The sequence below is a fragment of the Mastigoproctus giganteus genome, chromosome 6, assembly GCF_048544385.1.
Source record: "Mastigoproctus giganteus isolate SK-2022 chromosome 6, ASM4854438v1, whole genome shotgun sequence".
Classification (NCBI taxonomy): Eukaryota; Metazoa; Arthropoda; class Arachnida; order Uropygi; family Thelyphonidae; genus Mastigoproctus; species Mastigoproctus giganteus.
In genome coordinates this window covers 7,427,516-7,440,266 of record NC_143580.1, presented here as the reverse complement: position 1 = coordinate 7,440,266, position 12,751 = coordinate 7,427,516, and the positions used below count along the sequence as shown (strand labels likewise).

Genomic DNA, 12,751 nt, shown 5'->3' with positions numbered 1-12,751 from the left:
TGGACTGAACTCTCAGCCCATTTTCTTAAGTATTCACAGGTTTTTTTATATGTAACAAATGATATCATTTCTTTACCATGAATTTGTAATCAGTTAAAATTTTGCAAATATTTACAGGAACAAATTTTTCTTCAATGTGTAATTTAAGGATTTTGATCTGATGCATGTGAGGGATGACCTCTGTTATGCAACTTTGGGAAATCCAATTTTTAGCAATTGTTTATTGAAAATGTCAAGTTTACATTGCATAACATGGAAGTATGTTTGTTTCAAAAATTCAAAAATTTTGCAATAAATTTTGGTGGCTTTTCTTTCGCAAGGAAAAAATGGCTTCAGCACTTCAAAATTTTTTAATACTCAATTAAACTTGGTATAAACTGAACCAGTGATTTTTTGAACGTGTCAATAGTTTGTTACTCATTTTCGAAAGAATATTCTCAAAATTACAGAGCTTGACAAACTAGTTATGAAAATAACATCACATTCTGAAGTTTGCAAGGCATATTGTCTATTCACAGTCTATGTGGAATTCCACAATTTTAGCCCCCAAGAGTGGTGTTCTGCAGAATGGCACTGTTGGTGCACTCAAAATGCCCAATGATATTCATGCCCAACTAACATCCTTATTTCTTAGAATCAGCTTTTGGTGAACTTACATGCACAAGAGGCTTTTCCAGTACTATAAATGCAAGTGCTGTTTATAAAGTTGTATTTGATAGATGTAATTTGAAAGTGAAAATGAATTCCTGCAAATGTATATAATGAAAACTGCTGGGTAAATTTTAAAAATTTTATGTTTGAAATTTTGTAGAACTGAGACATTTATACATCTCCCAAAAATAAACTTTTGTGATTACTAGGACAAATCCTGGTAAACTAGTACATCTGGTCATCCTGCTCTAATTTGAACATAAATCCAAGCCTTGATGGTTGAATACTCAGCCCTTGGTCATTAGTGGCAGCAAAGATTCCCTTTTGCAATTCAAAACTGAACACAGTAAGCACATCATCAATGTTCTGCCTAGGGCAGGTCAAAATACACAACAACAACCACTTTTCCATATCTCCTATTCTCAGATGCCATTTTATCTGAGGATGAGATATGCCAAAGTGGTTGTCTCTCTTTATCTCCCCATATCCACCATCTCCACCCAATTTATCAATCATAGTTTTACTTGATCTCCCTCTGGGCAGCTTCCCCCTCAAATTTTCTTTACATTACATCCTTCATGAACCCCTCACTTTGTAACACATGCCCAGTCCAATTTCTCTTCCACCACTTTATTTGATTTAAATATCCCTTCTCAAACCTCCTTATTTCTCACTTTATTGACCTCTCATCTTTTCCATCCTTCTAGTCTTCCTCCATACCCACATCTCAAAACTTTCCAGTCTTCTAATATCTTCCATTCTCAATGTCTGTGTTTCGCTCCATAAAGTACCATACTCCATACTAGATATTTTTCCAACCTTTTCCTTAAACCAATTCCTAATCTTCCATTTAAAATTCTCTTATTTCTCTGCTGCTTTTTTTGCTTCTTCCAATATTAGGCTTCCCAAATATCTTTGTTTGCTTAGTTCTCTTCTCTCTTACTGTTTCAATATTTAACTCACCTTTATTTTTTCACTCTTATAACCTTTGTCTTCTCAATCTTTATTCACATTGCAAACCTATCACAACTTTTCTTTAGCCTATTAACCAATTTCTGCAATTCTTCCTCAGAATATGCCACTATTGCTGCATATTCTGAGGAAGAATATTTTTCTTTCCCAATCTTCACCCTACACAATTCTCCTTCATTCATATTTCCATTATAAAATGCCCATTTAACCATTTCTTCTATATATATATATTAAATAAAATTTGGGACAGACAACACCTCTCTCTCACACTTCTTCCTATCTCTACACTTTCAGTGTCACCTTGTCATACTGTTCTTTTTTGTCTCCAGTATGTAATCTACTAATCATTCTTCTACTCTTCCAGTCCACTTCTATCTTTACCAGTACATTGAATACTTTAACCCGGTCTATCCAATCAAAAGCATTCTTCAAATCTATGAAACATATACATACATCTGTGTTCACTTTGAGATGTCTTTCTCTCAACATTCTCATTGCATTGCTCATACTTCTCTCCCCTCCTGTAAGTATATTTTTATTTAATTTAGTGTATTTTGTAAATGGAAACAATTTCTGCAAGAAAGCTCTTATATTCAATGATTATAAATTGTAGAATGTAAACATTTTACTCTTGGATTTGCCTAAAGTTTAAGAAATGGTCTTAATTCTAGAATTAATCTATTCTAAACTGCTCTTGTAAATAATGTAGAAAACCAATAAATGCTTCTAAATCAGGGTTACTGGATGATTTGAAATAGTGGATTTTAAAAGGCCTCTGCAACAACAAAATAAAGCATAAAGAAAAAAGGTATTGCTTTGCATGAGATACAGGTTGTTCATTTTTATGGCATGATTGATAATATTGTTTACATATTTCTTTTCAAATGCAAAAGTTTAATGCATTGAAAAATATTTATTAATAACTGGGTTTATACCATCATTATAGTTAATAATAAAAATTGATATAATTTATCATTAAAGGTCTAGAAAATAACATTCTATTTTTATATACACCGATGAGCCAAAACATTATGACCAGTCAGTTGTTATGCAAATCAAAGCAACTGCATGTGAACTATGGTGCGTGCACAGGTCAAGACACTGTAAAAAACACCTGATACTGAGCTCCGTTAATCAGTGTTACTCTCGTTCTTCAGATGAGAAAGGCAGCGGTCTTAAGCAAGTTTAACAAAGGCCAAATTGTAATGGCCAGATGACTGGGTCAGAGCATATCCGGAACGGTACAGCTGGTGGGGTGCTCACGGTCAGCCATGGTTAGTACCTACTGAAAGTGGTCCGAGGGGGGTGGGAACCCACTGGCGAGGTGTTGGATGACCACGGCTCATCGATGTTTGAATTGAGCAATGGCTCTCCTGGATGGTATGTGGCAATAGAAGGGCGACTGTGGTGCAACTCGCCAGTAATTGGAATGCTGGTGATGGGAATAATGTGTCACAACACACAGTACATCGAACCCTGCTAAAAATGGGGTGCGTAGACACAGGCCGCTCCGAGTGCCCATGCTAACCATGGTTCACCGGTGACAGCGCCTACAATGAGCATGCGAGCATCGAAACTGGACCTTGAGTGATTGGAAGAAGGTCGTCTGGTCCGATGAATCACATTTCCTGTTGCACCCGGCCGTCCACATGGTGCAACAGGAAACGTGATTCATCGTTTACCTATTGTATGTGTGCATCGTTTACCTTGGGATAGTGATGGCACCTGGATGTACCGTGGGACGAAAACAAGCCAGTGGCGGCAGTGTCATGCTTTGGGGCAATGTTCTGCTGGGATACCCTGGGTCCAGTCATCCATGTGCTGGGCACGCTGACACGTGTGCCACCTACCTAAACATCATTGCTGACCGACCAGGTACATCCTTTCATGGCAGCGGTCTTCCCCTCTGGCGATGCCGTCTTTCAGCAGGATAGTGCGCCATTCCACACCACCTGGATTGTTCAAGACTGGTTCGCAAAACATGAGGAAGACTTCCAGCTATTGCCCTGGCCTCCAAATTCCTCAGACATTAATCCCATCAAGCATCTGTGGTTTGTGTTGGAACAGCAACTCCGATCTCCGGCGTCTCAACCACAGACCTTACAGGAGTTAAAGGATCTGCTGGTTACGTGTTGGTACCAGATACCACAAGACACATTTAGAAATCTTGTAGTGTCCATGCCTCGCCGGGTACGAGCTGTTTTGGTTGCACGTGGTCATAATGTTTTGGCTCATCAGTGTATAATGTATATTGACAAGAAACAATATTTGTTCATATTTATTTTTAGTTAAGCTCATTATTTTAGCTCTCTCTCTCTCTCTCTCTCTTTTTTTTTCCTTCTCAGTTTTCATTTTTATGAAACTCTTTGTGTAGGTCTGGATGTTGGAGAATGGGTATCACCATTATGTATCATCCTGAAGCAAGCTGCAATTAGTGTTCCCAAAAATATACACGAAGAAGAAGATAGAGGATTTTTGAGAGTAATTTTATCTAAATAAATAAAATTGTGCAAATTTTATTATTTTTTTAATTTCGTAATAAATTATATTTCTAGTTCTCAAATAATATTTATGAATTAAATATAAGGGATGGAAATTGTAATTATGTAATAACATTACCCGTTAATATTTAATAACAATTCACTTTGTTGATTTTTACAATAAATTTAATTTTTCCAATAATTTGAGTATAATATTATAATACTAATATATGGTTATAACATTATTGCAACCTTATCTTAAAGGACCAGGCACCAAACCTTGTGGGACTTCATTTATGGCCACTTTTTGTTTCCCAATTCCTTTTTTATCCTTAGTATTAACTTTCCATTTATGTCATATTGCTCCAATTTATTTAACAATTATTCATGTGGGACTGTGTAAAAAGCTTTAGTGAAATTGCAGTTTTATTTAAGGATAAAATATCCAACAGAATATTTTATCAAATATTTTTATTTGATAAAATATTCTGTTGAGAAATGCTATCAGTGCAGTAGTTGAAATTAAATAAAATATGTACACATTATCTGTGTTTGATTTCAATCACGGAGAGACTTTCATTCAGAGCAAATAAAATCTCTCCATGATCAAAATCAAATATGTATTTTGATTTTAAAAAAAAGGAAAGAAGTGTTCTTTTTAGGATGGTACATGCTCAAAAGTATAATACTACTTTGATATTTTGTATATTTTTAAACAAGATTAAAAAAAAATTCTTCAATTTTTAATTATATGAAGAGCAATCAATAAGAATTAACCCTCACCTAGAAATATTTGAGTTAGGGATTTGATATTAAGCATATATATTATTGAGTTTCATAAGTTAATGTATATTTATTTTTCTAGATCCATCGGTTACTGAACTAGAGCCATGGATACAGTGAGCAGTGGTGTGCTGCTCTGAGGTGGGGTCTGAGCTATTATAAAATTCTTTCATTTGCAAAGACAATAAACAAAACAAATACACAAGAAGATAAAAACTATGTATGGAGAGGATTTCCCATTATATGAGACTATGAAAAGACATAATCTCATATAATTGAAAAAGACAGTTCAGGTGTGGGAGAAACAGTGTGCACAATGACCCAAGAGAAGGAAGGCCTATCTGAGCCACAGATCCTGCCATTATGCTCAAGTGGAACAGTTATTCCATGAGAACAGACATGTGGCTATAAATTTTATAGCAAATGAAGTGAAGTGAACATTAGCCATGGGTCTGTTTGCACTATAATGTATGAGTTCATGCACGTGTCCTTCTCATAAGGCTGCTCTCATAGTTGACTTTGAGGTGCCTCTGTAGCCGGGTGGGCAGGAGCAGCAGCACATAGCACACGCTTCTTGATTAGACCGGGGTTTGAGCCCGTGACCACCAAATATGGAGGATGCAGAAAGGTCAGGGAATGACTGCCGCATAGCCCCAGAGCAATATGGCCTTAGTTGCTAATGCTCCTAAAAAAAAAATAACAACAACACAACATAGTTGACTTTGAAAACCTGCAGCACTCATCTTATCATCCCAACCTCTCACCTGCAGACTTCTTCCTGTTCCCTAAAATGAAGAAATCATTATGGAGGTTTCAGCCTGATGAAGAGGTATTAATAAAGCAGAACCTAATTTTTTTCTCGAAGTGAGGAGATCTGTTCAAGGAAGGGGGCCTGAAACAGCTTATCACAGATGGGAAAAATGTGTAGCTCTAGAAGCTAGAGCTACATAAATAAACATAGAGAAGGATAAAATTGCTATCTATTTAGAAGGTGACAGCCTATTGGCTTTGAAATTATTTTGATACCTCCTCAAAAGTTCTACAGGAAAGACTGCTCTGCACACCTACTGTAGCTTTGTAGAAAAAATGTTGATATTTTTGACCACTGTTATGATGAATGATTGCTGAGTACATGATCACAGATTATCAAAAGATGATCAAACAATAGCAGGATCAACCTTAAAAAAAAAAAAAAAAAGAAAAGTTCAATTGTCTGCCAACAAGGTCATGTTGTCAGTTTTCTTAAGGAATTATCCTTACCGATTATCTCCCAAAAGGCAACAGCATCACTGAGAGTACTACAGAAACCTCCTGGGAAACTTAAGAGAGGCTATTAAGTTGAAGAGATGCAGGAAGCTATCCAAAGGTGTCTACCTCCTAGCTGACAGTGCTCCTTCTCAAAAAGCTGCTCTTATAGTGGACTTCGAAAATCTGTAGAATGAAATTGCCATCCAAGTTTCACATCTGTAACTCAGATATTTCTAGGTGGTAAATACTTAATGATCATCCCTTATGTTGTCAACAGGCCCTTAATAAGGATTAAGCCATTAATGCATTAACCATTAATGGGTAAAGGGAAGGGTTTATGCTTTTGTAAAGTTGACTACAGTGGTCTCAGATAGTTTTTAAATTCTATACAGTGGGATCGACTGATGATGTTACCAATGGTGAATTCTAAATGGGAAGTCTTCAGGGACCTAATATTGGAGGCTACTAGAATTTTCATATCAACTAAAAAATACCGTTCAAGGTTCAGGCCTAAATGGATGTTAGATGAATTAATGAGGCTCGTGGCAGAAAAATGCATGGGATGCATATAAATTATCAGGCGACACAGAAGCCTATGGCAGATATAAGCTAGTCTGTAATCAAGTCACAAAGGAGGTTAAGCAGGTAAAGGCAGATTACGAGAAATCTTTGGCAAAGGATGCAAAGAAAAACAGCAAAGAGTTCTTTACTTATGTAAACTCTAGAAGGAAGGGGATGAATCAGATTGGTCCACATTCTGCTCAAGTAGCTGATAAACAATGAGTATTTTGCATCTACATTCATTAAATAAAGCAATTTGTGTGTTTCTTTTAAACCTTATATCAACATTTGAAAATCTGAACATGGCTTTTTGCTCCAGTGTACCTCTCTATGTACTGAGGTCATTATTCCTAGATATTGTTGAAGAAAGTTATGTGCAAATTTATTTTACCAACAGTTTTAAAATCTTCCACTTTCATTTTGGAAATTGATTGCCATAGCAGACTAAACCAGTAGAATAATACTGACTTATTCATAGGCATTTCTACTGTCCAAGTCATGGAGAGTCCCTCAGTGAGGAAGTATTTTATTGTTACATATGACTATGTGGTGCTCAAGTTCCCATTGAAAAATGAATGCATCAGTTTGTCAGTTTCAGTTTGAAATCTACCAGACCCTATTATGAAAAAAGAAAGAAATGATGTGGTCCTTGGTTAGGAAACTGACAAATGCATAAAGAAGCTTGGAATGTAACAAATTATTCCAAGTCGTGCTTGGTAGTTTAACAATTCCTTATAGCAATGCTGAGTGTGAGAGAATAAAAACAAAAACTGAGTTCAGCTCTTCTCTTTCTGGTGAAGCATTGGAAATACGTCTGATAGCTAAGTATACACAGAAGAGCCAAAACTTGGAAACATTTTTGAAGAGGGCAAAGTCTGCAACAGTACCTTTCAGGAATTATGAAAGGAAGTACTTTTCATAATCAAATGACATCTAACGGACAATCCAAATAGAAATATGTGACCAAAAAATGTTAAGTAAGCTAATGTTTAAAAGTATACTGTATTGGTAACAATTCTGTGGTTGGTTGTATTTTAATATGAAACGGGTATTTTGTGAGTAGAATTTAATTTCTAGCACAGAATGGACTTTATAAAATCTCCTCCTTTTTTTCTTTTTTTTTTTTTAAATTCCTGTTTACCTGTTTTTCTGAAAAATCTTTTTTACTTCTGGTGTTTCTGAAAAATCTCTTGTTTTCTTCCTAGAAATTCCTGATTTCCAGCTTTTTGAAAAAAGTCAGAAGTTGCAGTTATATTTAGTTAATACAGTAATTAAAAAACTTATTGATATTTATATAATTTTGTTATGTTGGATCTCAAGTAGATGGTTGCAAGATATCAATTTTTATATACTAATTTCTATATTTTTATATACTAATTTTTTATTTTTTTAGTTGCCTATCATAGCTATCTGCTTCTTGAAGGATCTCCTGGCTTATTTGGGTAATTCTAGTGAATGGATTCCTCTTATCCAGTATCATTCAATTCTTCCTGCTCTTATCAGTCTTTTGTCCTTCACTCTGCAGGTAAATATGTGTAATACATGTTTTTTCTTATTTTCAAATTATTTAAAATTATTAATGTACAATATTTATGAATAAATGCTGTACGTTTCAAATGCCCAGGATTCTTTATATTAGAATTTTTGTAATGTTAGTTTTGATAATTAAAATTTAAAGCAATAATGATAATAATAATAAAAGGGCATGCAATTAATCCAGTGGTTATGATGCCAGACTACCAATATCATGGACCTGAGTTTGAATCCTGCCATGAAGAAAAAAAAAAAAAAAACCCAATGTGAGAGGGGGGGAGGACCAATGTTGACAGAGAGAGAGAGAGAGAGAAGTCATTTCATAGCAGCTACCTCCCCAAGGTGCCATCTGGTGTCACTCCCAATAACTACTCCCACCACTGAATGCAAAAAGCTGAAGCTAAAACGGCCCACCTCCCTGTCTGGATGAAGATGAGAAATAGAAAAATTGAACATACTACATTGAGTGTGGCTTAGAATAAAGTCACTTTCATTCAGGCTTTGAGTCGAGGGATCAGTTCAAAAAGTCAGATACAGTCTCCCGCAGATGGCAGTGAAGCAGGTGCCACTGTTTCCCATATGGCTACCAAAGCTGAAGGGCAAGACCATCCAGCCCATAACCAACTGGAAGTTCTTCCTGCACAGCTGTGCCAGTGACTACTCAGGAAGGGAAGAAAGGGCCAATGCATGATGTGGAGCATCAAAATGAATTATCATCCAAGCATACTATGAAGTAACCAACTTAGAGACTGATATGACAATGTACAGGATGAAACTACACACCAAGTGGTTGGAATGGTTTCTGAATCTTCAGATCATTGAACAGCAAATAGCAGACCAGAGATGGACCATTATCATGAATAACCTGATAGCTCTTGCAGTCTTGGGAAAAAAATCAAGCAGGATGTGAACTACAAAATGGAATATGGAGACAACCAAAACAAAAGTAGAGAAGAAACAGCAAATGCAAGAAGTACAACCCAGTGCAGCCAAAGTGGAAAAGGATGAGGTCACAATATCCAGAACAGGAGTGGAAGAAGGCCCTAGCAGAATTTGAGAGAATGGATTCCACAGAGACCCATGGCAACCAAAACAGAAGCCCAACAGAATCCTGTGGCAAGTTTCAGACCACATAATTTGGCGAATAATACTGGATTACCTCAAAAACAATGAAGTAACCAGATACCATCTGCACAGCCATTTACTGTTTTGCTCTAACAGCCACCAGGATGAAAGGAAGAGAAACCAGAGGCAAAAAGAAAACAAAATGCAAACAATGAACCACCAACCTGGGAAAGAAGGTACAGCAGAAGGTAGAGATAAGAGTGAAGGTAGGCTAACTGACACAGTACCAGTAGGATAACAGAAGTAAGAACCTTTTCAAAAAAGTTAAGACTATTCTGAAGAAAGACAACATCCAGAGCAAACATGAGACCTTTGATCAAATGATTAAAGAATACCTTGACACCCTCAGGCAGAAAATCCTGGCACTCAGCAAGACTTCACTGTTACAGTTAGAATACCCAGAGGAAAACAGACAACCGAATATTTGACAAAAACCAGAGAGCCCTCTACAGGAAAATCAGACAAGAGGAGAAGGAAGGCAACGAACCCTCCTCTGACCAGAAGGCACTCGGAGCTCTGGAGCGACCTGTGGAACAGCGAAGGTAGCCCCTAGGTAGACCTAGAATGGAAGAAAACCAAGGACATACAAGGGATGACAGAGTGGGAGACATGGGAGGAAGAAGTAAAACAGTCGATCAGGAAGTCCCACAACCGGTGAACCCAGGGATAGATAACTTCCACAACTACTGGTACAAAATGTTCAGCTATATGCACACACATAGCAGGAGAGTTTACCTAGATCATAAGATACCCTAATACAATCCCAGAGTTTCTGATTCAGAGAATCACTTATCTGAAGGCTAAGGACAAAGACACCATAAACCCAGCTACTGTCCCATGTTCAACAACAGGAAGTATGGATATGCCCTAAAATAAGGGAGGAAGGACCTGTATGCCCTCTCTCACATGATATACATGGATGACATCAAACACTGTGTGGCAACTGAGAATTAGCTCCAACAGCTACTCTGGATCACTGAAGAGTTCAGCACTAACATCAGGATACAATTTGGTCTAGACAAATGCAAGATCTATGGATTGCATCAGGGAAATCCAGTTGGCCAAAACTATTCAGCTATATGCAGGTGAAGAAATTTAAGCCACGATAGAGGGAGAGACCTGCAATATCTGGGGATGATGCAGGCTTAGCAGCTAGAACACAAGGAGATCAAGGCCTGCCTGACTGAGAAATACCATTAGAGACTGAGAAGTCTGCTGAAATCAAAGCTGAATGGCGGAAACGAGGTCACAGCCATAAACATATATCATGGATTGGACCAACAAAGATAGAAAGATGGGCAAAAAAGGCATTCCACGGTAGACATTACCACGACTTCCATCAAAACTACATAGATAAGGTGGCTTCAAATGCACAACTTCCAAGTGGGATGCTCTTGAGACAAGGATTCATGCTCGCTATCAAAGATCAGGTAATGAACATGAGGAACTACGAAAAATACATCGCCAAGGACCCTGGAGTGACGGATGACACATATCGACAATGCCACCTGGAATCAGAAATAATCCAGCACATCACTGTGAGATGCAGGGTTACCATTCAGATGGAGTACACTCACAGACACGACCAGGTCTCCAGGATAATACATCAGAAGCTAGCAATACAAGTTAACCAAAGAAAATGTACTGTATTACAAATATGACCCTCAGGCTGTACTAGAGACCCCTACCCACAAACTCTACTTGGACCATACCATAATAATTGACAAAACAATTCTGCGTGACCCTCATCAAGAAAGAAATGGCTACCTACCTGATTGACGTTAGTGGTGCCCAACACCAGTAATCTCCAGAAAACCTGTGAGGAAAAGATCGGGAAGTACACAGACCTATGACAGGAAGTTAAAGAAATGTGGCATATGGAACAAGCAATGATCATCCCAATCACTGTATCAACCACTGGCATGGCATGTTGCCAAAGAACCTAGCAGAATAGGCCTTGCAAAGAACATTTACTTGGAACTCCAGAAAGCCATGATCCTGACCCCCTGTAGAATAGTAAGAGAGTTCCTCAACCAATAATAGTAACCAGACATAACAACCAATCTCTGCACCCGGTACCAGTACCTGTCATTGGGTAGAAAAAATCTCATAAGTAGAAAAGGTCATAATAATGAAAAAGACAAATGAAATTGCTTCTATAATTTTATTGTTCTACATATTTTTATATTCGAAATATTCTTTTAACTTTTATATATGTCAGAAATTTTCAAATAAAATAATGTCTAAACTTGCCTAAATAAATTTTATTAAATGGTGAAAAGGCATGTAAACAAGAAAAATTGTTAATGGTACTGCTGATGCTAGTGTTGAACACCTCTACAAAACAAAAACAAAAACAAAATGTTGATCAGTATAATTAGTATATGTTTTTATATAAAGTTTAATAAGTATTTCTTCATTGAAATTATTTTGTCTTCTTTTATCATTAAACCCTGACATTTAAAATGTGTGCATTTTTATTATCTAACTGATTTTTATTTTTCTGTTTCACGTAGGTTCTTAAAGGTTTAAATCTTGCACTTGCAATTCTTACTCTTTTTGTGACATTGGCTTCTATGCCTAAGGTAAAAATATGTTATTTTATTTAATTAAATTTATATTTAGTCTAAATCAAGTCAACAGCTACCAGATATTAGTCTCTTGAGCAACCATATAGCTAAAGTGACTAGAAAAATAACGATTGCTTTGGCTATTACTACAAAAATATTATAGCCCTGTTATTTTTCCATTGATTTTAGCCACATGGTTGCTTGCAAGTGCCCTTGTGGGTATCACAATTGGTAGAATCACTGTCCTTCCCACACCAGTGGAAAAACTGAGTTTGAGTCCCATCAATAACGTGGGGAAATTTTATGAACATTTTTCACAATGTTGCTGAGTTAGTCGGTCTTAGGCAAGAATAGCATGCTTATTCCCTCCCTCCTGGAAACTTGGGTTTTCATCCAGCAAATTGACTACAGAACACATGCAATTTACAGACATATTATATACAGTGCAATATGGCCTAAGTTTCTGATGCACTTATAATCCTATAACAACAACAATGCTTGCAGAGGTGACGCATCGCTTACCAAACAATTTACAATAGAAGACACCCTTCTGATTCCAGGAAGTTATTCTGAGAATGAGAATTATATTATAGAATTCAATTTGTAATTTAATTTCATTGTATTAATTCTAAGTTTAGTTGAATATTACTGCCTAACCTTAATCTGAATTGCCAAAGCTGTTTGAATTAAACATTCAAAGTTAGTAGCTGAAGCATTGTGATTTTACAGGACAAAGCCTCTGTGACAGTGTATTCACATTGTTGGTGTTACAGGACAGCTTCCCTGACAGTTTAGGTTTCATTACCTGTCACCCACTTGGAGAGTTCT

General features: G+C 36.7%; 1 protein-coding gene across 1 annotated transcript in view; it reads left to right on the top strand.

The window, feature by feature from the left end:
• The window catches only part of Nup188 (nuclear pore complex protein Nup188), a 171,137-nt gene that overhangs the window by 131,598 nt on the left and 26,788 nt on the right, over positions 1 to 12,751 (top strand). The window contains exons 38-40 of the mRNA XM_090375487.1: positions 3,998 to 4,104; positions 8,089 to 8,220; positions 11,870 to 11,938. Coding sequence (XP_090231613.1) covers positions 3,998 to 4,104; positions 8,089 to 8,220; positions 11,870 to 11,938 — 308 coding nt within the window. The remainder of the gene's footprint in view (positions 1 to 3,997; positions 4,105 to 8,088; positions 8,221 to 11,869; positions 11,939 to 12,751) is intronic.